Below are 27709 nucleotides of genomic sequence, written 5' to 3'. Positions count from 1 at the left end.
ACCAGACTGTTTGCTCTGCCCGGAAATGGTCTCACTGTGACGCGTTTACTTATTATTTCTGTTGTTTATGTGTATACGGTTTTATTCTTCTTAATTAAAGTTGATTTAAATGACTAATGCAGCCTCTAATGTATGTTCCACTTGCAACCTGATGGATTGTGTCAACGGACTTGTTTCTGTTGGCGATATTGCTGTGAAAATATGTTTGAAAAGCACTTCAGGAAGCATTCCTAATATTACAGCTACTATGACTCATGTTTGCAAGTTTGTTTGTGGGAAGTTTCTGGATGTTGCACGACAGCCTGGATCAATATGCACTTTCAAATGAAACGAGGGAGAGAATCAAGCAGAGGAGAATGAAAGCAACATGAGGTAAAGCATTTCAACATGCAAACATCAGTCTAATATGGCTTATTCACTAAATAACCTCAATAAAACGAGTGTGCGGATACAGTTTTTTGGAGACGATCTTAAAAAACAGCACTGCCCCGCATCAGCCAGAACATCAAAACAATAGAGATGTGTATCAAAGCCAAACCGCTACTACAAATGTGTGGTGAGCAGGTAACCTGACAGGATGTGATGTCATGCTACCAGGTGAGTGATTATCATACAGGTTTCCTTTGTGTCAACTTGCCTAGTTATCCTTTTTGTCTCCATTGTCCGGCTGATTCTAGAAAAGAGACAAAGGAAAGTTGTTAACAAGGATTTTGTATTGTTCTTTGTCATGTCAAATAGCACAAATAACTATTTTGTCAGGATGCACACAATTTTGGTGAGACTATATGTGATGCGATCTGGGAAAACCCGCCAGATGTCGCGCTGGGCCGTTTTCAGGAAGATCAAAAAATAGATGTCATTACATTATTTTTCTATAACAGCTGGTCTCTTATCTCTGAAAATATCTTGGCAAAATTCCCTTGTTTAGTGCAGAAAAATAGCGATTTATAGTGGCAAGCTGAAAATACTCTCTGATGCGACCATTTCTCTTAACGCCCGGCAAAAAAATCGCCCATACCTGTCCGTGTACAGTGAAGGTGTATGAGTGCGCATTTCATGCCAATCCTGTTTAAACTGGAACGACACAGTTTTATAACGTTATCTCGAGATGGAGAACGAGAACAACGGAGTCTGAAACAGCTGCTCACTTAAATCATGATCTTGCTCGCCTCAATCTGCTAATTCCTGGGGATGTCAGTGCCCTAAATTATGTCATAATGGACATAGTCTATTATTTATACACATAAAATATGTGATATGAAAAAAAGGCAATAAAAAAAAAAAAAAAAAGAGTACCAAGCATCTCGCTAGCGGGACGGTGACAGTTAATTAAACCCGTTTTTTCTCAAAATTCCGTTCCTGGAAATCATAGCGATCAGCCAACTTCAGATAAACATAACTTTTGCTAACAACAAGCTATGAAAAAAATAAAAACAGATTTGATACAGCTTTCATATGGTATCAAAACCTGTAATAGGTCAAATTTCACCATGTGGTGTGTTTTCCCCTGATCACATCACATATAGTGTCATTTATAAATTATTTGTCTGATTTTATAAATTACTAAACTGGTACTCATCTACTGTTCATTTGAATATTTTGAAGGTTGAAGCATGGAAGTATTCATACAGTATTGTTGTTTAAAACATGCAAAACAATATAGATTTAAAATATCTGCCAATACTACTTTGCATTTGTATCTTAGTATCAAGATTCTGTTATAGTGTGTCAATATTTTGAATGATTGTTTTTATTTTTTGTTTTCATTTTAATTGTAAAGTTTTAGTAATTTTATTGTGTTTTTGACTTACTTTTTTAATATTCATTTTTAAGGTTATTTTAGTACTTTTAGAAGTAAATGAAATGACTGAGGTTAAACTAAATGAAAATGAGTGTTGCATTGGCAACTATCTGAAAAAGTTTATTTTATTTTATTAGTTTACGTCAAGTAATGAATACTTGGTTACACTTTATTCTAAGGAATCTGTGTTACAGTGCAATTATACATTTAGGTAACTATCAATGTATACTTATAGGGTTTGGCTTAGGGTTAGTTGCATGTAATTATGCATAATTTACTGGTACATCTAACATATGTATCAAGGACTCAGTAAAATAAAATGTAAGTAACTAAATCCATATATTTATGGTTTTAGTTAATGTCTGCTTGTATAATATCATACGGTTGGTCTTACCTGAAGCTCCTGGTGCTCTTGAAGGAGACGGTCGTATTCTTTGGTTAGTCCTTCAGTTTGTTTCTTCATGGCATCTAAATCCGACTTGGACTTTTTCAGAGCTACAGAAAAGCACACAGCTGTAACTGATAGAGCTGATGTTTTTCAGATGATTCAATTGATTGTAAGTAGCTGCGTTTACATGGACCCTTATAATCGGATTGACGGCTCAATCGGACTAAAAAAACCTTCATGTAAACACCTTAATCGATCCGATTGGAATTTCGATCGGATTGAAAGCGGTGGTTTATTCCTTTTGTAATCCGATCGAGAGAACATGTAAACGCTTGATCGGATTGAAAACAGAAACTGACCTGCAAACTTTGGGCGCGGGGTTTTACTGCGTGATAAATATAAACAAAACGGTCCGTATGCTCATTGTCTCCAAATCATGACCAGAGACGGATAAATATTGAGTCTGCTGTTTAAAGCTGCAGTCCGTAGCTTTTTTTGGGTTAAAAATTATCCAAAATACATATTTGAAAAAATACATAACCAGCCAGTGTTAAAAACTCTCTGCTTGCCTTAGCTCGATTCAAAGCGGTAAGCTTGTAATAATGTTTTTAATTCCAGTGGTACTGGTGGATTTCCGCGGGAGATTCGAGCATGTCTTTGCGTCATTACGTCACATCTGTACACACACACATCTGTACACACACATCTGTACACATAAAGGAGGAGTCTCGGCTAGTAGGCTATATTGCATGTGATGATGCTGGAGGTGGAGATTTATAGCCTTTTCTCACAGCACTTGATATAATTAAACTTATCAATTTGATGGCGGATCCAGAAAGGTTCAAACGACAATCACCAGTGACAACAGATTCACCCGCTGTAAAATGCAAAAAACTTCGTTCGGACTTCGAGTGGCTACAGAAAAAAAGAGACTGCAACCGGACCCATGCGAAAACAAGGATAATATCGGAAGGACATTACATGTAGTCACGCAATCCTGACGTTGTTAACATTAACAATTTGAGAAAGTATAATTTGCACGGTTTTGTGTGATAAGATAAGCGATTTTTAGATTTAATCAGCGCGATTTACTGCAATGTCAGAACCAGAACAAAAGTGGATGTTTCTTACTAGTTCAGATTACATTTTCCAGTGAAAATTATTATGTTGGTCATACTTCCAAAAAGAATAATCTGTGATTCTGGATGCCAGTATCCACACCGGCGGCGACTGACAGCCTCAGTCTCCTCCAACATTCTGTTCATCCGCGCTGTGCCGTGTCGAGGGTGTTGAACTACAACTCACGTAAAGTTGATAATTCCGCGAATGACTGCAATTGCAGATTTCAAACAGAGATGGCGACAAAGAGGAACAACTAATAAAGAACCAATAGAGGAGAATGGTTATGCGTGAACAGCGGCGGTATATCCGTGCATGTCGAAAAATCAATTCCGATTTGAAGCTTGTGACATATAAACAACACGCACATCAACCCGTTATTTATCGTTCATGTAAACACTGTGTTCGGATTCATCAATCGGATTGATTTAATTCCGATTGAACCAAAAGGTGTCCATGTGAAAGTAGCTAGTGTAATCTAGGATCAGTGTTGAGTGTCTGTGCTCACCATCTGTTCTGCTCTGAAGCTCCTCTGTCAGTCTCTGCACCTCTTTCTTCAGGAGTTTGTTCTCTTCTGTATCTTGTTTCTTCCCTCCTTCTCCTTTAGGATCCACCAGTGCCTGAGGAAGACAATGGTTTGTCCTTCTGTTACTCAAGGGTCTTTTAGAAGGATTTCTCATTGATTTAATTCCTCCTCATGAGCATGAATAAACATGTCCAAGTCCAGGGTCTTACAGATACTGCACAAAGAAATTACAGGACTTTCTAGCACTACTTTTTTGGTTTTCAAGGACTACAATCAGAGATCACACTTATCAAACAATATCTTTAGTATTTTTTTAAACTCAAATTACAGATATAAGGTATCCAAAATACAACTTGCAACGCATTTAATAATATATATCAAATACAAAGTTTATAATGGTTATTGCTCAAATAATATTAAAATATAATAACATCTAAACAATATTTTATATTATAATGTTGGCGTACTTCGTATCGAGAAAAGGTCTGATGGGGGTTTATCAGACAGGCTGCAGTCTCAATTTTGCGTGAAAAGATTGTATTTTTGTTTTTTCAACAAAAAAAAAGTTCATATATTGTATTTAAATAAGTCAAGCACTTTTCAAGTACCTCTTTGTAAATATGTCTGTTTTCCAGAACTCTCAAAATGTGTTTTCGACAAGCTCTGAATGTGATAGAAAGTGGACAAGCTCAAAACGTTTAAGACCCCGCTTACACCTGCATTTAGTGTCGTCCACTTGTGATCGGATTGATGAAAACACATCTTAATACCAGGTGTAAACAGGGCCGGAGGTGCATAAGCTCAGATCAATGAGGTTTACGATCAATCAGTTTCAAAAGGAAATACAAATCTTGTGCTAACTGAAAGAAAACCAAGTTGACAAAAAGATCGCACCCAATATTTGGTGATAATATAGCCTAATCAGACCGGGAACACAAAATGAGGTAAAGGCTTTAAACCTGTTTGAGCATCTCATTGTCCTCCATGTATTTCTTGGCAGCTTTGTTGGCGCTTTCAGCCTGAGTCTGCAGAGCAGCACTGGTGCCGAGGGCCACGGCCAACTGGTTAATCAGAGTGATGACTCTCCTCATGACACTGCGAGAAAGAGCACCAATATAAGGTCAACATCACAAGACAAAAGCAGCCAGCGGTCGATGTCATACGTGTAAGATCGCGTACAGCCACAGGAAGAGCGAGAAGCCAGAGATGTAGAGGTTCCTCTGGGCTCGGAAGAGCTTCATGTGCATGTGGTCAAACATGTTGGGGTGCAGTTTGGCATCTTTGGTCTGGTCAGCGTTCGAGTACTTCCTCACCTCACGCAGGGCGTCTGCGGCAGATTACAGCACGGATGGGTTAACTTGGGTCATTTCTAATCTCACTTTAAGACATCATGGCATTAAAAACAGAACATGACATACCAAGAAAGAGAACAATGAGGATTACTATCATGGTGAGAAAGCCCTTGTTCCAGAACTGGGAAAGACGGTTCCAGATGCTCCATTTGAAAATCCTCTGCCATCTGCAAACGTGGACATCAGTAAGAGCAAGTGGACAACGGCAAACATACAAATTGTTTAGACGGGCTCATGGCTCTGGAACATGTTACCTTTGCGGAGAGACGAAAGGTAGACAGAAGATGACAAGAACACCAATTTCCACGTACAGGAAGGAAGCGACCGCAGTCCACTGCAACGTCATTTTATTTCAGCTGCATGACAAAAAAAGTAATAAAGAAATTTAAAGAGTATTTTATTGATACATGCATGTATGTTTAGAAAATGCTGTACCAGATTATCAAACACTGAAAAAACAAATGCACAATTCCTTACTAATCAAGGCTGTTATTAATCTCAGTTAATCTACTTATGGCATTATGGTCGGATCAAAGGCCTTGTTCAATGACATTCCTCCTGTCTCTTCCACTTACACACTTTGACACTGTGTTTGACTCAATACCAGGAAGCATACGTCTCATGTTTTTACATACACAGTCACAGAACATTATAGATGATAATAATAATATCTCAGTATAGTGCAGTTAGTAGACCGCACTGCAGATTATATAATTATGTATATGTAGTTCAAATGCTTAAGTGTTATAGTGCATATTAAATCATGTAAATATACGATCTCTGATCGAACAGGAAATGAACATTCAGCAAGACTCAAAACTCAAAAGCAGAAACAGAAATCATTTAAAACATGACACCACCCACAGAAGTAGAAAATCGATCTGTTTTGCATCTCACCTACGTATAAAGAATATCTTCAGGGAAATTTCAGACGAACGCCACAATACAGGAAAACTAAACTAACAGCGGACAAACACAGCTGCACTGCTGTCTCACTCCAGTGACGTCATTAAAGCGCGCGCTTTACATCGCGCACGAGCTCTTGTCGGTGATTAAACCATAGGATTAAACAGACAAAAATGTTTCTAAACAAAAATAATTATAATATAATTGTATAATTACTCATAAAATACAGAAATGGGCAAAAATAACAGAAAACAATCATGCATGGGGAAATGATGATGAAGATGATGATGAATAACTATAATGAAAACTTATTTTGTGAATTTTGAGTGAGGAGTGAAAATGAATCTGATAATTATTTTATTTAGTCTTTCCACAGATGTTAAATTATTAGATTTCAGATAAGATTTGTTTTACATTCACGAAAATCACCACAGGAGGGCGAAACACTTTTATGTTTATTAGACTCGATGTAAGACATTTATTGTTTTATTAGACTCGATTTGCAACGGTGTAATTCACACACATCACCACAGGAGGGCGAACACACTGTTTATTAGACTCGGTTTGCAACGGTGTAATTCACACAAATCACCACAGGAGGGCGCAACACTTTTATGTTTATTATAATTGATTTGCAACGGTGTAATTCACACAAATCACCACAGGAGGGCGAAACACTTTTATGTTTATTAGACTCGATTTGCAACGGTGTAATTCACACAAATCACCACAGGAGGGCGAAACACTTTTATGTTTATTAGACTCGATTTGTAACGGTGTAATTCACTCAAATCACCACAGGAGGGCGAAACACTTTTATGTTTATTAGACTCGATTTGTAACGGTGTAATTCACACAAATCACCACAGGAGGGCGAAACACTTTTATGTTTATTAGACTCGATTTGTAACGGTGTAATTCACTCAAATCACCACAGGAGGGCGAAACACTTTTATGTTTATTAGACTCGATTTGCAACGGTGTAATTCACACAAATCACCACAGGAGGGCGAAACACTTTTGTGTTTATTAGACTCGATTTGCAGCGGTGTAATTCACACAAATCACCACAGGAGGGCGAAACACTTTTATGTTTATTATAATTGATTTGTAACGGTGTAATTCACACAAATCACCACAGGAGGGCGAAACACTTTTATGTTCATTAGACTCGATTTGCAACGGTGTAATTCACACAAATCACCACAGGAGGGCGAAACACTTTTATGTTTATTAGACTCGATTTGCAACGGTGTAATTCACTCAAATCACCACAGGAGGGCGAAACACTTTTATGTTTATTAGACTCGATTTGTAACGGTGTAATTCACACAAATCACCACAGGAGGGCGAAACACTTTTATGTTTATTAGACTCGATTTGTAACGGTGTAATTCACTCAAATCACCACAGGAGGGCGAAACACTTTTATGTTTATTAGACTCGATTTGCAACGGTGTAATTCACACAAATCACCACAGGAGGGCGAAACACTTTTGTGTTTATTAGACTCGATTTGCAGCGGTGTAATTCACACAAATCACCACAGGAGGGCGAAACACTTTTATGTTTATTATAATTGATTTGTAACGGTGTAATTCACACAAATCACCACAGGAGGGCGAAACACTTTTATGTTCATTAGACTCGATTTGCAACGGTGTAATTCACACAAATCACCACAGGAGGGCGAAACACTTTTATGTTTATTAGACTCGATTTGCAACGGTGTAATTCACACAAATCACCACAGGTGATTTGTGTGATATTATAATTGATTTGCAACGGTGTAATTCACAGGTGATATTATAAATGATTTGCAGCGGTGTAATTCACACAAATCACCACAGGAGGGCGAAACACTTTTATGTTTATTATAATTGATTTATACACTTATGTTTATTAGACTCGGTTTGCAACGGTGTAATTCACACAAATCACCACAGGAGGGCGAAACACTTTTATGTTTATTATAATTGATTTATACACTTATGTTTATTAGACTCGGTTTGCAACGGTGTAATTCACACAAATCACCACAGGAGGGCGACCACACTGTTTATTAGACTCGATTTGCAACAGTGTAATTCAGTAAAATCACCTCAAGAGGGCGCAACACATTTAAATTCATTGGACTTAATTTGTTTTGGTGTTTTTATTTGCAAATATATTTATTTGAATTTTGAACAGAAGACAGGACGGAACATAGACAGTGTAAATTGTTCTGTTTTGAAGTTCTTATGTTTTTCTGCTCTCACCCTCTTACAGAAGTGTAGCGCATTTCCACGATTTACACTCGCTCTTATTAGACGGTGTAATTCACTCAAATTTCCACAGGAGGGCGAAACAGTTTTATGTTCATTAGACTCAATTTGCAGCGGTGTAAAATCACCACAGAAGAACGCAATAACAAGCTTGGATATAAACTGTACTTGACAAAAAAAGCTGTTTAACAAATCAGAAGTTTTTCATAAAGAATAGCACAGTTTAAACAGAAATTTTTGTTTAGTCAGATAATACAAGTGGAGTATAATTACAAATCCTTGCAATGTCAGTGAACATTAAGTATTGTAACTGAGTATTTTTCAACAATGACAGAAAGTTCTACATCTTGGGGTTTGAAAAAAACAAACAAAAAAGTAATCAAATCTAATGCAAAAGACCGAACCAGCCCTGAGTTCAACACAGTCTCTGTGGTAGAGCGGATCAGTGTTTGCTAAAACTTTTTTCCACTGCTTTTACACTAGGCCTACAAACAAGATAAAGACATAATAAAGCACATTTGTTATCAGAAACTTAGTGGAGTAATGGGTAAATAAGTGCCTTTGAATCACAACACTGCAACAGAGACATGTGATCAAATCCCACAGACATGATGAACATCTTTTCCTCAAACTAAGATAAGATCAAATCTAAATGACCTTAAAAACATAATCTTTGCATCAGTGGATAGTTGTCTCCCTTTCAAACCTGAATGTCCTGGTTCAAACCCAACAAGTTTAAGTTGTTCACCATTTAACACAAAGCTCTGGATAAAACCTATTGAAAGCGATCATCATCTCAGCAGTCTCAATGGCTCAGGAGAGAAAGAGTTGTGTTTCGTTCACAGCATCTTGAGTTCAAATCTCACTATTGCTGACTTTCAATAGTTCTCATTAGACGAGGAACCCAAAAAAACAGCTGTCGCGGTGAAATCCATGATGGGCGAGTGGATAAACACACACTCTCTGAGGACTAGACTGTGATTAAAACTTGGTATCAAATCTTACGGTAACTGCTTTATTGGAAACTCTCAGGTTAACGGTGAAATACGTGTGTGTGTGTGTATCCAGACTAGTGACTTTAAACTTATAGCTACAACTACTGCTGATTTTCAAAAGACAAACATACAAGGAGAACCAATTTAATCGTGTCGTCTTCGGTTGTTTAGTGACTCCAGATACACTTATTGTCCACAAGAATGAGACACAATGATCTCTGAGATTCACCTCCTCCTCATCAGTGACACAGAGGAAGATCCCCTCATGAGTCTGTTGGTGGAAAACTGGAGAACATTTCACATACTGCTGCATTTTCAGGAAAACACGTGTTTCTATCTATCTGCAACATGACATCATGACACATTCATTTATTAGAATTAATAGAATAACAGAAACCGAAGCTCAGTTTTCATCCGCTCCACTAGGCGGCGTGAGCGGGCTTCACTGTCAGAGCGACTCCTTTGGATCCTTGGCGACGCTTGACAGACGCTACAACATGTGCAGATGACAACTATTAATATCATACAACTGGACATATTTCAGCAAATAAACCGACACTCAGTCCGATAAAATGCGGGAATCGAGTGTCAGGCTATTCACCAGTAAGTAACTTTGTCGGGTAATGTCGGCTTTGTTTAACGTTACAGTTGTACTTTCACATAACTGGCAGCTCCTTTCCGAAAGCAAAGTTCATTCATGGTATGAATGCTAAATATAATAGCGTAGTACTACTACAAAGTGCCTTTGCTTTTTTTGATTGTCGGCAAGGGCGCCCAAATAGTGTCACATCAGCTATAAATAAAGCCTGTGCTTGCCATCAGTTACGCTTCTTAGACCAAACACTTGCCATTTCCATAGACAGCAAAGGCCATTTCAAATTGACATCATCGCCAATGCATATTACTTTCGTGGCCGTGCACCAAACTTAAAGCTGTAAAGTCGGCAACATTTTTTTGAGAATATTTACTAAAACTGACACTATGCTCCGACAGAACAACATAAATCCCCCATTTTTAGAAGAAAAAAACCACGGCGCTTCTACCTCCACCTGGAGCGTCTGATTTGTTTAGCAAAAATCCACCGCTCGCAGTTCTTCTGGTCCAGTCAGCGCAGGGCTGTGTGAGATCTGACTGTCAATCACAGGTCGTGCACGCCACTGATTCCCACCACAATTAAAGCAACACTAAGTAAGATTTTTTTACCTTAAAATAATGTTTCCAAAATCGTTGCAGAGGTTCATTAAGTCGTAACAGGGTGAAAGGCACTTCTGGATTCGCTTTGCGGTCCTATATCTGCTATAACCACGCTATGTAAGATTGCCAGATCGGGTCGAGTTTCTGTAGTTCTAATGAGACATAAGAAAACTACAAATTTGACTTGCTTTACGTCTAGCGTTACAATAGTCATTATTTAGTTTTTCTTCGTTTCTGATGTCGCAATACATCATACTTTCATGAAATCATGCAACATACTCTACCTTGTCTGTGGACATCGTTCATTCCTGGATAAACAGCGAGCGTGTGTGCGACAGTAGGATGCGCTAGGCTAAATTATTTACGACAGCGGTAATGGACAATTCCACTTCCAACCTGTAGGGCGACCGCAGAGGAAAAGTTACTTGGTGTTGCTTTAAAATTATTTTTGGACATTGTTAATTGTAGTAGCGGTTCACATGTATGTTCAACCTTGTAAATGTAAATAATACTGTGCCTAATGAATGATTTGTGATGTCATAACCAGCACTGTGCTTACCACTTTCTGAAACAAAGAAACTAATAATAAATGAATGAATCGAATTGGGTGATTTGTCATTTTTTATTCATAAGTTTTAAGTCCACCTTTGGCTTGAAGTACATGCTAGTATTATCTTTATCTGCATAAAGAGATCAGTATATTTAGTTCCAATGTGAGAATAGTGTTTATACTGACAACAAAGAGCAAATTCTGTAGTAGAGAAGGTAATGGCTAAATTGCTTTTAAGAATGTAGACCCAATCGGATCGAGGCCAGTCATGTCTTGATTGTCCACCATTGCTTTCTCATCTGTGATCTATAAAGAAAAGTAATATACATCAGATGTTATTTTAAACAATCAAACACAGATCATTTTATAGAAATGATTAGATGACTCATTTTCTTTAACATGCCAAAATGTGGGGAACAAATACTGCACTACAGAACAGTAAAATGCAGTATGTGCTGGTCTGGCACTCAGAGGATAAACTCTTGTCTTATGGTTTGGTTCAACTTCAAATCCCACACTATTTTTACCATATAAAACAAAGCTCAATAAAACCCATCAAACAACACACCCCAGACTCAGTGGCATAGGAGATAACACTTTGTCTTTCAATCATGGAGATTTGAGTTTAAACTCATTACTGGTGATGATAAATTTCACAAAGTATGTGGCTCAGTGGCTGATCACTTGCCTATCACACATTAAAGACTGGGTTCAATTCCCACAGTTGTGAATGTTTTTCATAATTTACAAGCTTACAATAAATCCTCTTTCACACTGCCAATTCTACAGAGCAGACTCAGTGGCTTAGTTGATAAAGCGTTGGGCTTTAATCAAGGAGTATTCAGTTCAAGTCTCACCCTTGCTTGTGTTAAATTGTTGTGATTATTTCAAACAAAGTGGCCAAAACACCAGCTCTCAGTGTGAAAGCCGCAGTGGCTAAACACACATGCTCGGCTGATGGGTTGCACTGGAGTTCATGTGGGTTCGGTCCCCATCCCAGCATGATTTATTGTCAAAATCACAGGGCTCCAAAAGTGAAATATAAGTTCCAGCACATGTCTCAGCAAGAGATCTGTGGCTCACAGGTAAGAGCGCTGCCTCACGGGTTCAGAGGTTGCTGGTTCAATCCCAGTCAGATCTCTGCGATACGAGTGAATGCTGTATGTGTGAAGGGGATGGGGACGTGTCGGGTCCCCCCCGAACCCCACCACGATGTCCAGCAGGGGTTATGCTTCTTGATGCAATCAAAAAGAAAAATTTAGCAGACTCAAAACTTTGCCCTGCTGTACCTTCCCCACCTATTTAGGTTCCCATCATTTACTTTTTAAAGGGGTCACCCTCCAAAAAGAAAATGATGGTAACCTACATGTTCAGTGCCAAACAACAACATTCACACGTTACAAGTCTCACCCGTCCATCAGCAGAAGTCCATCATTACAGTCAATGTCTGTCCACACGTCCCACAGCTCTGCTTCTGATGACTGGATGCTCCCAACAGCGTATTAGTATTCTGTAGAGGAAACATACACACAGTTATTACTTCATATAGTATATCATTTATAAGTTTTAAATAACATAATTTTAATGTTAGTCTAAATTATAGTTGATAAACATGTATGTTAACACTGCGTAATAGACAAGTCTAAATTGTAGTTGATAAAAATGTTTGTTAACACTGCGTAATAGACATATATATATATATATATATATATATTGCTTCATATAGTATATCTAAGTTTTAAATAACAGAATTGTAATGTTAGTCTAAATTATAGTTGATAAACATGTATGTTAACACTGTCTAATAGACATATTTACATATATTGCACACAGCAACAAACAGCAGGAACATCAAAGATCTATTTTATAATATGAACATCAGCAGGTGATTATTTGAAGACTTATAAAGTTAAAGCAACAATTAATTTCTTCTTCTAAAGCTGTAAGTGAGTTCAGCAAGAGAACAGCATGTAAACAAAGTCTGTGTTAAACTTTGCTTAATTTCTGCTTCATTCATGACTAACTGTCATTCAGCGAGCAGCTTTTAAAACAAGGTTTGAGGTAAAAGACAGCATCGGGTTATCTGCAAATCTGAGTTTAGTGATCGCGTGGAAACTCATAAATAACAACACATTGAATTTGTCATAACATGAATAAACGCACAGAGGCCTGCAACAACATCTCACAAGCCAGAATGACGTATGCTTAATTACTTAACTAAAACTAAATAACAAGTGCAAGTCCAAAGAATAAGGACTTAATAAGGATAATGTAAGAGACATGCAGTGCACTGTGTATGTTAGTTACTTACAGGGGAGTCGCTTGTCACTCGATTCCTTCACTTTATCGCAGCGTGTGTCGGTTTTATTTGTTGATGTGCTGAAATATGTGCTGTTTAGTGGCATTAAAACACTGTCATAGAGCTGTCATCCTCAGAATAAGTATTTAAAACGGTCTACTACTCCACGTGTTGTTGCAACAAAACAAACGTCATGTCGTCAAACATCCGAAGGTGTCAGACTGAACCTGGACTGAACCAGTCTATGGACTGAACGTGAAGGCGCTTGCGCCGCCTAGAGGAGCGGTGGAAAACTGCACTTCAGTTTCTGACAAACAAATCGTGTTAGAATTATAATGCCAGCTGTTTTAAAGTTGTATCGAATTTGGGCAATGGATATATATATATAATAAAAAAAAGGGAAAAAAAATTCATACATACTTTAAAGCAATTTCCCATTTATTGTATACGGCAAATTACCAAAGGCTCCCTCTTGTGGTCAACAAGTGTATCAACATTAATAAATGAAACGAGTCAACGAACAAGGCGGCCAGCCAAGGTGAGATTGAGATTTAATTTCATGTATTTTACAACTAATTTATCGGTTTGTCAGGGCTTCGACCAGCAGAGAAACACGGGTCTATGAGTTTTAGAAGAAGAACCAGATCAGCTCTCAACTGATGTGGTAAAACTGTTGTGTTGAGCTCAAAAGCACACGCTCAAAGGAAAACACAGAGAAAATACAGGACTAAAGATCTTCCAAAGCTCTTTTAGTTGGGCAAAGTAGATGTGAATTTGTTTTTGTTTATGTAAATTAATGTGCATCAAAATGACTGTTAACTGACATATATTATCATAACATAATGTTAATGTTTTTAAAGGTGTCTCCTGTTGAATCTTGTAACTGGTTATCACAGCAGGAGATCAAATGATTCACCGGCTCCTCCTTGAGGAGAGTCTGACACTGAGCGGTTCTCAATGCACTCCTGCTCTGAGTCTCTATCTGAAGCTCTGGCTTCTTATATGGATGGAGGAGGGCGACAATGAGCAGGGGAATATATATGTTAGGGGGTTGTAAAGTCAGCCTAACTGATCTACACAGATATAGAAAGACAAATGTCACTTTTTTAAACACAGGTTAAACCGTGGCTGGCCACGACTGGCTGGTCGGAGGGATTGATCACTCTTCGTGCATTTATTGGTTATTTGATTAATATACTTGATAAAAGCCTGTATCAAAATAACAGTTGACATGCATATGTAATCTATTAACTAATCACTGCTATAACAACTAAAACTTGTGATTTGTATTTCCTGGTGAATATAACAGTCAGGCACATGAGTGAGTGATCAGTGCGTCAGCTTCTCCCTCTTGTGGACAATAATAAGTGTTTCTGCATTAACATTTAAAATAGCAGCAGGTGCACAGAGAGTAAAATTGTGTCTAATCTGCTCCGGATGAGCCACTGTCCTGAGTTTAGCTCCAACCTGATGAAAAACACCTGAAGCAGATCATCAAGGTCTTCAGGGTTACTAGAAACTTCCAGGCAGGTGTGATGGACTTTCTAAATGAAATAAAAACGGTTGAATAAGCAAATAAGGTCATTTACATGACATGTTATGTGTTTATCAGTTTGAATTTGAATAATTAATAAAGTTCTCAGTGAGAATTATGATTGTAGATTTGTTACAATATTTAAGTTTCATGTGTTTAATTGCATGACTGATCTTTGACTTTGTTTGTTGATAAATTGAACATTTTCCTTTCCTCCCCTTTTTTACAATGAAATTATTTCATACAAATAAACACAAAATAATGCTAGAAATGATTAGGTGAATCATATTTAAAAACCTGCAAAAATTGATAGCTTGGAAAAAAAAGATGGAGAAAAAAAATGAAAAAGTCTAAGAAATGTCTAGACGAAAATCATTTACCTTTGTTAACAATAAAAATTCACACATGACCCAAAAACAAGCCATGCCTCATCACACTTCTGTGGTGCAGAGGATAATCATTTGCCTTGTAAAATGACAGTCTGGGTTCAAATCCCATCGGATTTGAGTTCAAGTCTCACTCTTGCTTGTGTTAAATTGTTGTGATTTCAAAGTGGCCAAAACACCAATTCTCAGTGTGAAAGCCACAGTGGTGCAGTGGCTAAACACATGTTCTGTGAAGGTAAGGGTGTGTTGAAGTTAAGGTTCAAATCCCACTGCAGATATTTGTCCCCACAATTTAAATAAAATTGTTATCAATAGTTGTTATATCAAACAAAGTGGCCAAAACACCAACTCTCAGTGTGAGTGGTGCAGTGGCTAAACACACGTTCTTGGCTGATGGGTTGCACTGGAGTTCACGTGGGTTTGATCCCCACCTCAACATGATTTATTGTTAAAATCACAGGGCTCCAAAAGTGAAATATAAGTTCCAGCACATGTCTCAGCAAGAGATCTGTGGCTCACAGGTAAGAGCGCTGCCTCATGGTTTCAGAGGTTGCTGGTTCGATCCCAGCCGGATCTCCACGATACGAGTGAATGCTGTATGTGTGAAGGGGATGGGGACGTGTCGGGTCCCCCCCCGAACCCCACTACAATGTCCATCAGGGGTTATGCTTCTTGATGCAATCAAAAAGAAAAATTTAGCAGACTCAAAATTTTGCCCTGCCGTCCCTTCCCCGCCTATTTAGGTTCCCATCATTTGCTTTTTAAAGGGGTCACCCTCCAAAAATAAAATGATGGTAACCTACATGTTTAGTGCCAAACAACAACATTCACACGTTACAAGTCTCACCCGTCCGTCAGCAGAAGTCCATCATTACAGTGAATGTCTGTCTACACGTCCCACAGCTCTGCTTCTGATGACTGGGCGCTCCAAACACACCCTGTATTCTGTAGAGGAAACATACACACAAACATTACTTCATACAGTGTATCTAAAACATTCAAATTAAGTTTAAGTCTAAATACATGTAAACTGACTACAAAAAAAAAAACACGTCTTAAAGCTGTGTGAAAATATGTTGCAAAGTATATGAAAATGATTTCTTCTCAGTTTAAATTATGCTATTATTTGAATTACAGTTTTACAGGCTAAAAGGATACGAACACTGAATAGAAATAAAGCCTTCTTTCCACCCTTCAGTGTGAGCGCTGACACTTGATGTATGATGTATCAGTATATATTGATGTCATATACATGTCATATTGCATTAATATATACTGATATACGCTTGATGTATATGACATGTAAACTGTAAAGAACTGCCGAAGTGGAGTTATAACTTTAAGATGAAACCTTCCTTCAAACAACAGTAATCCTAAAAGACATGTTCCTGCACATGGATTAATTTTCATTAGAAGAAAAGCACTGCAGCTCTACAATACAATGAAGCAGCAGACACACTTCACACACACACACACACACACACACACTGATTCTATTAACACGCATCAATCCACTAGATTATTACATACAGTAAGACAACTAACAATAACAGAGACTAAAACCACGATTGCTTATTATTCTACTTCACTACACATAAATCAGAGGACGATTCATCCGAAACTTATACATGTAACAAGAACTACCGATTCAGATTTGTTAATCTAAAGATCTGACAATGAGTTCAACAAGAGTGGAGGTTGTAAACAAAGTAATCTCATGATGCTATTAATCACTGTCTTACAGGCCATACCATTATGAAAACACTGAACACACAGAACTAAAACTAACTCCCCATTCAAAGAAAGCCAGACCTACAAAATATCAGAACAATATTAGAAATGCTATGCAAAGAAAGACAATTCCAAAGTGTCTAGTCACTGCTCTTTACTATATTGTTTCATGCTTGTAGTAATATTATGATATTTTAAAGGCAGTTTTTCTACTCTCAGATCCCAGTCATAACAGGAAGTAGAAGAAGAAAAGCATGAAGCAACAGGAGAACATCAGAGCTTCACACAAGACACAACTCCTGCTGACTCTAACATACATCCAGAAAACACTGCAATATATCAACTGAGTCCTTCCTATTAAACTTTATAGTGTGAATATTAGAGGGCGATTCATTTAAAGATTAAAAATGTAACGCTACAATAGCGATTGCTTTGCAATATAGTGCGTGCAAGTCAATTGACTTCATGCTAAAAGTTAGCTACTCACAGGTCAGTCTTGTGGCATAACGTTACTCGGTTCCGTCATTTTATCCGTCTGTGTGTCGGTTTATTTGCAGTTGAGCTGTAATATGCGCTGTTAAAGTGACATTAAGAGCTGTCATCTTCTCATCTGCAGGATCTGCACGTGTTGTTGTGATTGTCATCAAGCGTCATGTTGTCAAGCAGCCGAAGCGTCAGACTGAAGGAGAAACCCGCTTCTGCCGCCTTGAGGAGCGGAGGAAGAACTGCACTTTACTTTTTTTAAATCCCACAGATGCAGTGGCCTTCATACATGTACATTGAAATTACTCCCAATATGTACACTGGAAACAAGCTCTGTGGCATTGAAGAGAATTGTTTGCATTGGAAGATGTTCGGAAACAGGCAATAAACATTATCTAAAAACAACACACCCTATCCAAGACTTGAACCCATATCCACACTGGCCTGGTCTCAAGATCATGTTCTTCTCAACTGAACCACCAGGCAGATTCTCTTCATTCTACTATTTATTTTATTTTTTATTTTTCCCTCATGCTTTATTCAGTGTGAACAGTTTAAAAGTCTCATATGCATCGTCTATTATAACTGTCCATTTATACATAGCATCTCAAAATTGTACATCTGTAAATAACATCTTAAACTGTTCAGCTGTTAATAACATATCTGTACAATCATAAAACTATTATATACACACACATATATATATATATTATATAGTTCTATTACTGTACAATATTGCATTACATTTTGTTTTCCTATAATATTATTGAATTTGTTATATTTTATTTTTGTGTAATAACTATGTATTTCTGTACTTTTCTTCTGCACTGGAAGATCCTGTCACCAAGACAAATTCCTTGTGTGAGTAAACATACTTGGCAATAAACCTCTTCCTGGTTCTGATTCAATAGCTTGTGTTTCGGATGTGTTTGGGTTGGAGGCCAGTGAACTTTCAGGAGCAGCACTGAAGAGCCCTACACTAAGGCAATAGTGGATTTAAAAATAGGAGATGTAAAATGAACTGCTTCTGCTTTTCAGGAAGTGGGGAAAAGTACTAAAATATTCTACTCAAGTAAAAGTACTGTTACTTCAATACAATTTTACTTAAGTACAAGTAAAAGTACCGGTCAAAAATCTACTCAAGTAAAAATAAAAAGTAGCTCATTTAAAATTTACTCCGAGTAAAAGTTGCTGAGTTACTTGTTTAACAGCGGGGGTGGGTTGTAACGGTATGAGAGGTTTACATAACCTTCTCAGAAAATATACATTTTTTCTATATCCAAAGTATTCCCATACTGGCCAGGGATTCACATGTGTGTGCGTGTGAAGAATTCGACAGCATTTCTCGTTCAGCTGGGTCTGCATCAGTGGCGTCTGTCTTGTCCGTCAACTTCTCCATATTTGTTTGTGATTTTAGCACGTCTGCTCTCCCGCCCCTCAATCAATCAATGCTCTAGTTTCCAGAGTGCGATGTTTTCACCCAAAGTATTTGATTTTTTAGTATTATTATTTTTTTACTCAGTAACGGATATGATTTAAAATGTAGCGAATTACAATACTTCAAACAAAACATACTTAAAGGTGCTATATGGAACTTTTCTTCTAAAATGAATCCTTTTTTATTGCCTGTGTGTGAAGGGGTTGTAATCACACATCACAATGATCCACTTGTCAGGTTTTGCTATTACCTCTGAAGGGCAATATTCATATTTATATGTGAAGTCTCCGGGTCGGATTTACCGCGAAATCCATCGGATGTGACGTGCATGCGCGCTCCCGAGCCTCTCTCCTTATATACAGTCTATGCGACCGACGGAACTGCAGCTGACGACATGGAGTCTGATAACACCCAAAAACGACCTGCCTCCAGCACAACACTAACTCCACATAAATATAAAAAACAAAACAAAGTTTTATCTGCTGAAGCTCGTCAGGCCAAACGTGATTCTGATCGACTCAGGACGAAAACACGGATCAACATAGGCAGAGCTTTTGAATTATTAGTAAACTCAAATGAAATAGCAAGGTAAACTACATGAGACATGGAATGAATACAAAAGACTGTTCCAGGATAAGAAAAGGTGCTTTAGGATACTTGTTTTATGTACTAGATCTACGTTATAGATCGTTACGCTATAACGTAATTCATCCCACTATCATATTGTTTATAATAAACATTTCCAGACACGTTCAGTACAGTAATGTTACTTCCTACGATCTTACTGTTACACTGACATTGTTCAGTCTAGTTCACTAACCGTTTTCGTTATCATTATTATACATTCACCTATGTTGACATTGTTGATTGTGAAAGATACACGAATAGTTAGTGAAATGCCGTAGGCTATGCTAGATAACATCACATGTCGGCTAAATGCAGTCAATGTAACGTTATCATGGTGCGAGCATGGAGCATTAGTTCAACGTCAAGCTGATAAAAGTAGCCTATTATTGTAACGTTGCAGTGGGAGTTTACATGAGTTTCCAGCATGTTGTGTGATGCTTTCGCCGTTGCGTTGAAAGTCTCCGTGTGGCCGGTAGTGAATGCTCGCTCCTGAGATCGCACACGCACACGAGCACGAGCACGAGCGCTCTTGTTGCAATCTGAAACATCACCACTAGAGGCCGCTAAAAGTTCCATAGAGCACCTTTAAGTAAAAGTAAAATTACAGATTTTAAAAACTACTTAAAAAAGTAGAAGTACACAAAAAACTACTCATTTACAGTAACGCGAGTAAATGTAATTCGTTACTTTCCACCTCTGCTGCTTTGTTATTAAAAGCATGTTGCAGTTAATGCAGAAAACCAGCATTCTTTTCAGGATGTTCTTCATTTGCGCCTTTATTTTAACTTATAAAAGAATACATTCATTAAAAACAACTATGTGGAGCCGTAAGTGTTATGGAGGAAGTCGATGACTGCAGACGTACTGGATAAAGTATTGAACACCCTCCTCTCGGGCTGAGAGGTGATGCGTTCCAGCATGTAAATCAGGTGATGGTGGAAACAGCTGAAGGGGGTCCCGTGCTCCACGGCGATGTCCACCCAGTCCCACACACACTGCAGCGGGGTCTCCTCGTACCCTGCGAACATGGCAGGATTGGCCAGCAATCCCCGAGCAGCCATCACACCTGCAGAGATTCAAAGGTATCAGATACAGGTATCAGATAAAGATCATCCATGTGGAGAGGATGTTAATCTGACACACACCATCCACCCCTGTGAGGGCGTAGGTGGCCTCCACATCCTGCAAGCTCTTGATGTCACCATTAGCGATGACTGGGATGGAAAGGCTATCCTTGATGGTCTTGATGGCATCATAATGAACAGGCTGGTGCCTCTCGTCGGATGTACGCCCGTGAACTGTAATCCATGAGACGCCTGCTGCCTCCACCTTCTGACAGAGATCCACTGTCTTCCTGACATCTTTGTGTATTCTGAAGACAAGAAAAAAAAACTAGGACCTGTCAAAAGTTTTTTTTTTTTTTTTTTTTTTGAAAGAAGTTTCTTATGCTCACCAAGGATGCATTTATTTAAAGGTGCTCTAAGCAATGTCATGTGTTTTTTAGGCCCAAACATTTTTTGTCACATACAGCAAACATCTCCTCACTATCCGCTAGCTGCCTGTCCCCTGAACACACTGTAAAAAACGCGGTCTCTGTAGACACTCCAGGCTCCACAAACGGCAACAAAAACAAACTGGGCCAACCCGCTCCAAGAAACATAACAAACAGTGTTACAGCCAATGACCGACAAGAAGGATTTGGGGGTGTGGTTTGGGGGGGTTAGTATGTTTCTTGAGCATCAAATCATCATATTAGAATGATTTCTGAAGGATCCTGTGACACTGAAGACTGGAGTAATGATGCTGAAAATTCAGCTTTGCATTACAGAAATAAATTCCATTTAAAATATATATTACAATTAGGGCTGTAGTCAACCAAAGAAATCCTTAGTCGACCAAAGTCCTGTCCTGCGCAACGATTAGTCGACAAAAAAAAAAAAAAAAAAAGACGCGATGTTTTGATTGAACATTTTTTAACAATTGTCATAGCATTTATAAAACAACAACGAAAAAACATCAAAAATACATAAAACTATAATAATAATACAATTCTTTTAAAATTAAGTGATTTTTTTTTAACTGCAAAGTTAGGAGCTCTGTCCTAGGTCTATAGTAGGCTAAGTCACAATCGCGCACCTGACCACACCACACGCTACACAAAATATAACTGCTATCTGCCACAATGAAAAATCCTAACAAAAGCTCTCGTTTACAGGCTGTATATTCTTCTTTACTTGTCTTTCAAAGCTATGGGTTAACTTTTGTCCAGCCGATCTAGGAGTTTTAAAACAAACAGACAAAAAAACCCAAAGAGCCTAAAAAACAATCCTAATAATAAAAGGCTGTATTGTAGGACCGCATATAGGTTTATTTTCGTTTTGTTACATTATTTAGGCTATTTTCAAATGCATCAAGTGTACAAATAAAAACAAAAACATATCAAGAAAACATAATCTATTGAGTCAGCATGATAAAGCCGTTAAAGGGACTGCTCACGTCTTTTGCGCGCTCAAGTTCGATTTCAAATGTAGGCGCGCGGTGTGCGCGCTCATGATGGAAGCAATGCGGTCGCGGTGCATCGTGCGACGCGCTCTTTTTTTTCCAAGTGCGTCCACGCCGCATCGAGATAAAAACATATAGTGTATAAAAACCGAAACAAGTAGCGTTCTAACTGAATGAATACAGCTAAACTACCTATATCCCTTACTGAGCACGAAGCAGCAGCGCAGCCAGCCACAGGTGCGAACCGACTGTTCTATGTGTGTGCGCTAAACTGTGGCGCTGTTACAAAATAGCCTAAATTAAAGCATTTAAAGTTGGGGATAAACCATAGGCTAATTATATTTAGAATACAGTAATATATAACTGCTTATAAAGGAATAAATAGCAAGGAGTAAATCATTGAAAACTTCTTTCTATTGGTAAAAAAAAAAAAAAAAAAAAAAATACAACTGGTCGACCAATAAGAATGTCAGTCGACCAAGACGGCATCGACCGATTAGTCGACTAAACAACTAAAGTTGACAGCCCTAATTACAATAGAAAACAGTTATTTTAATTTGTAAAAAATATTTCACAATATTGCTTTTTTTTTTACTGTATTTTTTATCCAATAAATGCAGCCTTGGTGAGCAGATGAGACGTCTTTCAAAAACATTACCAACCCCAAACTTTTGAATGGTAGTGTATGTAGTATTTATCACCTTACGCTAGTAAATACTGTATGTATATATATGGACAAAGTTGGACATATTTATATATCCAACTTCATATAAAGACATAAGTTACATTTTGGGTAAACAAAAAGGGAGTTGAGAAACACACAGTTTTCAAGTTATCAACTGTCCAATAATTTCAACAAGTTTTAAAACGAAGACATTTTTCAAATTCATTAATACAAGTTAGAAAAATGAGTGTACTTTAAAGTCAGGAGATCATATGCTCACCTTATTTTAATGGATACTGCATAGTTGGGATTGTCTATTTGGTTTCGGACATGCCTAACCATGTCTTTCACAAGCTCAGGTTTGTTAATCAGACACGCACCGTAGCCTTCAGACACGGCCCACCTGCAACACACACATCCACATGACTGCTGTCACTCAAATTCTGGGAAACTGCAGCTTCCACAAACAACCTGTGCACAAAATGTTCTACTAAAAAAATGTTTGAGCAGTGTGTGATGGGTAATATTTCATTGGACGCATTACCTTTGTGGACAGCCACAGTTCAAATCCACCCCATCTGAGAAAGGAGAAACCACACATGCAGCATCTGCCAGCGTCTGTGCGTCCTTCGCAGCAAACTGGACAATTAAGGGTCGGTCAGCTAAGAAGCACACACATGTTATATATGATACGAGTAGAAGGCTGTGCCAGTGACTCAACCGAAGCGTTGCATCTAATTGTAGTCTCGTTGAGAAAACTGAGGACAAGTTTATGAGTGAACAAGAACAAAGTTAATTCTCACAACAAGTGTGAGTTTGTGTGTGTGTGTGTGTGTGTGTGTGTGTGTGTGTGTGTGTGTGTGTGTGTGTGTGTAAACGATTCATTTGTATTCGACTAAACCCTTGACATGACACAGCTTACCCATAAAGTCACTAGAAAATTTTAGGACAAATTTAGGTCTGTTATTTTTTCTGCAGTCTGTTTATGTCAGAAGAGAACAGGGAAAAAACAATTCTATATACATATAATCATGCAAAATTAGAAAACACTTCCCATGTTATTTTTCTCTTTTTGTCAACGTCAATGACAGTATTTTAGCTTAGACTTTACTGTCACTTGGTAATATGGCTAAAAATAACATGTGGCCAAGTGCATTCATAAAATTGTCAATTTTTTCCTATACCATGGTACTAACTTTGCATATTATCGCACCTGTGCCGTTTATAGTAATATAGACTTGTCAATGTTTTGTTAACTTTTGTATGATAAATAATTTTAATATATACATATGCTATGACTTACTCTTATTGGTGGTGAATTCACTGTCTCTGGCTTTTGCAGAGCGCATGAAATCAGCTGCAATGATCATTGGGGTGAAACATAAATCACAGTCATATTTCCTGACTAAACATCTGAAAGCTAACCTGAAAAAAAGCCAGAATAACCATTAAGAACACATACGACATGGACAAAATATTACATTACAGGAATCAAGTCAATGCTGTCTAACTTACTTTGAGTAACGCACCATGGGCGCACATACTCTGACTGGCCTTCCCCTGTTAAACAAGTCCGTGATGATATTCCCACTGTCCATTATTATTTTATTGTGGACCTCTGTCATAAATTCCGCGACTCACAATCCTGCCATATTGTAAGTAAGCATGTCAAATACTAGTTTTAAGTATTAAACTCCTAATTAAAATGTAGTCCATTTTAAATTACAAACCGTACATATGTATTCCTTTAAAAAGCGCGTTCAGAAGAGTAAACATTAGACTAAAACACGCATGGTCACAAACAGCACCGTTTGTCACTTCCGTTTGCCAGTGTGAGTGGGTGTGTTTAACCTTTTACCTCTTATCCACAAGAAACGGAATTCATATTTATTTCAAGTTATAATACGATATATTATGACATAAATTAACATAATACCTTGAACATATTTCTAAAACTAGTTAAATCAACATAAAAAAAAATTGTGTCAGTTTGCGATTTTTTAATGAGTGTCACGTCAGTACAGCCAATGCATATTCATGAGCCATCGCCGTTGCCCTCCATTCATGTTTTGACGCAGGAATTGGACGTCACTGATGAAGTGGCAACGATGGACGCTTATCCGGAATCAACAGCGAATTCACTGCTGAAAGATGGTAATCTTCATTTAATATGAATTCTCTTTTAGATCTGATCTGTGCTGGTGGTTTTAGTGTAGCCAGGCAGACTGGGTATCTTTAGTTGCAGTTAAAGCACAGTAACACACAGTGTATTCTCCAGGCAATGCGATCTCCTTTTATGTGTTTTCTAAACCCTGATCCTTTTCCTTCCAGAGTGCTATACCGATTTCCTTAAAGAGGAATTCGACGTAAAGACATACACAGCTCAAGCCATTCATCATGCTGTCATTGCAGAGCAGCTGGCAAAGCTGGCAGAAGGCATCAGTCAGCTGGACAAAGAGCTGCACTGCCAGGCGAGTGACACCTGTCAATCAACAAGCACCAATGTTTCTATGCAGATCTATGTTAGGATCATGACCATTAAGTGAGCTTACTGCAGAACTTACATCAGACTGTAGAAAGTGCACTAATCCTTTATAGAAATCTATCCAAGGCAGCTACTAATTAGAAAATTATCATTAAAAAGCTACCAGTGATAATACTAAAATTGTAAGATGTATACCAATATATTTAGCAATATTTTGTTTTTGATCACAGGTAGTGGCCAGACATGAGGATCTACTAGCTCAGGCAACAGGGATCGAGTCTCTTGAAGGTAAAGTTTCACTACCCACTTCACATTTTAACACTTTATTTTAGATATCATCATCAGTTGGATCAAGTTTATGTAATATTAGTTTAAATCCGGAAATGGAAAGTTGCGATTAGCCTTTTATTACCTATTGTGACATACAGTAGCCTATATCCAAGTGAAACTGCTTCTCGAACAAGAATAAATGTTGGGCGGGGCTTGACTTTCTCCATGTGGAAGTGATTGGATGGTTGTGGTTTGCTATTGGTGGATCTCATGTGAGTGACAGGTAAAACACATCATCACAACACGCGCCAGTAAACGCATCATCAGAGGAGATTATTTTGATTAAAGATTATCAATGTAAATAATAGTAATGATGTGCACGGATACATCTTTGATAGTAAAACACTACAATGATTGAATTTTTGAAATTTTGAATTCATGGTGATTTTAAAATGCAATGCTAGACATTTCCTACCATTCATGTGTACTTTCAAATGAGCAAGTATATAAAAAATGACATTTCCGAAAGAACATGTGTAGAAGTTGCAGTGTGTTTTCCTCTGAATACTTACCTCGTCTGTCATAGTTTGAACAAACTGGGAAGACAGAGACACAGAGTTGACACTTGACACTTTTTTGAATGTGCAATGCAATTTTACAGCTGTCCTCCAGGGGGATCCCTTGTCACATCTCAAATTCTTTACCAGTGCACTATTATGGGTGTTTTTGTTTTCACACAGGTGTCTTACAAATGATGCAGACCAGAATTGCAGCTCTCCAGAGTGCTGTGGAAAGGTATATTACCCCATTAAAGGCATTAAAATTGTCCGTGCATTTAAAAGGTGGTGTATGATTAATAGACATTAGAAAATGTCTCTGCAATTTGTGGACTATGCATAAAAAAAAAAAGTACTACCAATTTGTCAGATACTTTGTACTAGTATTTTATTTACACATTTCTCTCTCTTAACATTCTCAGGATAAGGACTAAAATCGTTGACCCTTACAATAAGATTGTGGCACGGACGGCCCAGCTTGCCCGCTTACAGGTGTTGTTTTTTTCTTTACCTTTACATCTGCTTCTGTCATCCCATATCTCTATCCTTGGATATTCCAAGCAGACCGAGAGATTTGCATTCTGCTGAACCATTATTTCTTCACTGTCCTGCTTTACAAACACTGTGTGCTTTTTTTCCTAAAGCTTGATTTCCGTGTTTTGGCTCAACATCTGAGATAGATACAGCCCTGCCTTCACAGTTGTTTGCAGTCAAGACAGATTCTGTTATACACCCGACAAGGGACGAAAAAAAGAAATGCACACAAACAAAAAGAAAATCTTTCTCGGAAAGAATAGATGTTTTAGAATATTGATATGTGATGTATCACATCCACAAAAAAAAAACTTTTACCCAATTCAAAATCTTGTAATTAGTATAACATAGTATAGTAATAATCTCGTCGTTCCAAATTCATTTGTTTTCTTAGAGGAATATAAAACACATTTTCTTTTGTGCAGTGTTTAATATTTACAATCTTTATGCAGCTCTTTTCCAACCACTTCACATGATTTCATCTTGAGTGAAGCTTCAAGCCTGCAGGGAAAAAAATCAATAAAAGTAAATTTGGGCCCGGAAAGAAGGGTCTCTATCACACTTTATCAGTCACACACGTGAATACACACAGCTAGGTGAACAATATTGTCCCGCTCGGCACATCTTGTGGATTTACGGGGTCTTCAGTCCTGGTTTTGAGTGGCTTTGGGGAATTGTTTTTTGAATATGAATGAAATACAGCTGTGGTTATGAAATGATCCCCTTTACTCTCAAAACCTCTTTCTGCTCCTTTTCTTGTGTGGCTTTATAGAAGAGTAGAAACACATTTGCATATTTGTGTTTGCTCATCAGCATAGCATCATCACAAACTCCATGATGATCCATCAGTGGTTTGATTATTGTTTGCATGCTGCAGTCGCATTCAGGGTATGTTGTCATAGTTGGTATTTCTTCTTTAACATTTTTTAAACATCTTTTTCAATATCTGTATTGGATTTGGCACATACCTAAAAAAAAAAAAAATGAATATTGATTACAGGAGTTACACTAATGTTATTGCCCTGAAAAAAAAAAGTTAGTTTGGTTTTTTATAGGGGCAAGTTGTCACAATGGGAACCTGCTGTGTATTGAAATGTATAGAAG

General features: G+C 37.8%; 2 protein-coding genes and 2 long non-coding RNA genes across 5 annotated transcripts in view; 1 reads left to right on the top strand and 3 right to left on the bottom strand.

Moving 5' to 3' along the window:
- Positions 1-252: 252 nt before the first annotated feature.
- bcap29 (B cell receptor associated protein 29) lies at positions 253-24592 on the bottom strand. Its single transcript, XM_056245312.1, is given in 12 exon segments — positions 253-673; positions 2196-2296; positions 3817-3928; positions 4794-4929; positions 5014-5161; positions 5253-5353; positions 5441-5542; positions 20735-20965; positions 23040-23162; positions 23304-23421; positions 24063-24184; positions 24275-24592. Coding segments are annotated over 12 exon segments (1440 nt in total). The 5' UTR covers positions 24385-24592; the 3' UTR covers positions 253-637.
- Positions 9099-12592, bottom strand: LOC130080035 (uncharacterized). Of its 2 annotated transcripts, none has more exons than XR_008806642.1 (3): positions 12506-12591; positions 12118-12329; positions 9099-9383 (listed from the first exon to the last, which is right to left on the bottom strand). It is a non-coding gene; the product is annotated as an uncharacterized LOC130080035 (long non-coding RNA). The 2 variants fall into 2 exon arrangements; XR_008806643.1 differs by having other exon boundaries at positions 9100-9383; positions 12118-12326; positions 12506-12592.
- Positions 13985-16258, bottom strand: LOC130080036 (uncharacterized). The gene is made up of 2 exons (XR_008806644.1): positions 16162-16258; positions 13985-14938 (listed from the first exon to the last, which is right to left on the bottom strand). It is a non-coding gene; the product is annotated as an uncharacterized LOC130080036 (long non-coding RNA).
- Positions 24593-24832: 240 nt separating the features above from the next.
- The window catches only part of cog5 (component of oligomeric golgi complex 5), an 83000-nt gene continuing 80123 nt past the window's right edge, over positions 24833-27709 (top strand). The window contains exons 1-5 of the mRNA XM_056245304.1: positions 24833-24913; positions 25091-25230; positions 25475-25532; positions 26255-26309; positions 26494-26563. Of these exons, the coding sequence (XP_056101279.1) occupies positions 24868-24913; positions 25091-25230; positions 25475-25532; positions 26255-26309; positions 26494-26563 (369 nt within the window). The 5' untranslated portion in view covers positions 24833-24867. The remainder of the gene's footprint in view (positions 24914-25090; positions 25231-25474; positions 25533-26254; positions 26310-26493; positions 26564-27709) is intronic.

The sequence above is a fragment of the Rhinichthys klamathensis genome, unplaced genomic scaffold (assembly GCF_029890125.1).
Source record: "Rhinichthys klamathensis goyatoka isolate OS25496 unplaced genomic scaffold, OSU_Roscu_1.1 h1tg000029l_1, whole genome shotgun sequence".
Lineage (NCBI taxonomy): Eukaryota > Metazoa > Chordata > Actinopteri > Cypriniformes > Leuciscidae > Rhinichthys > Rhinichthys klamathensis.
The sequence above is the reverse complement of the archived record's forward strand: the minus strand, read 5'-3'. Positions and strand labels throughout refer to the sequence as shown.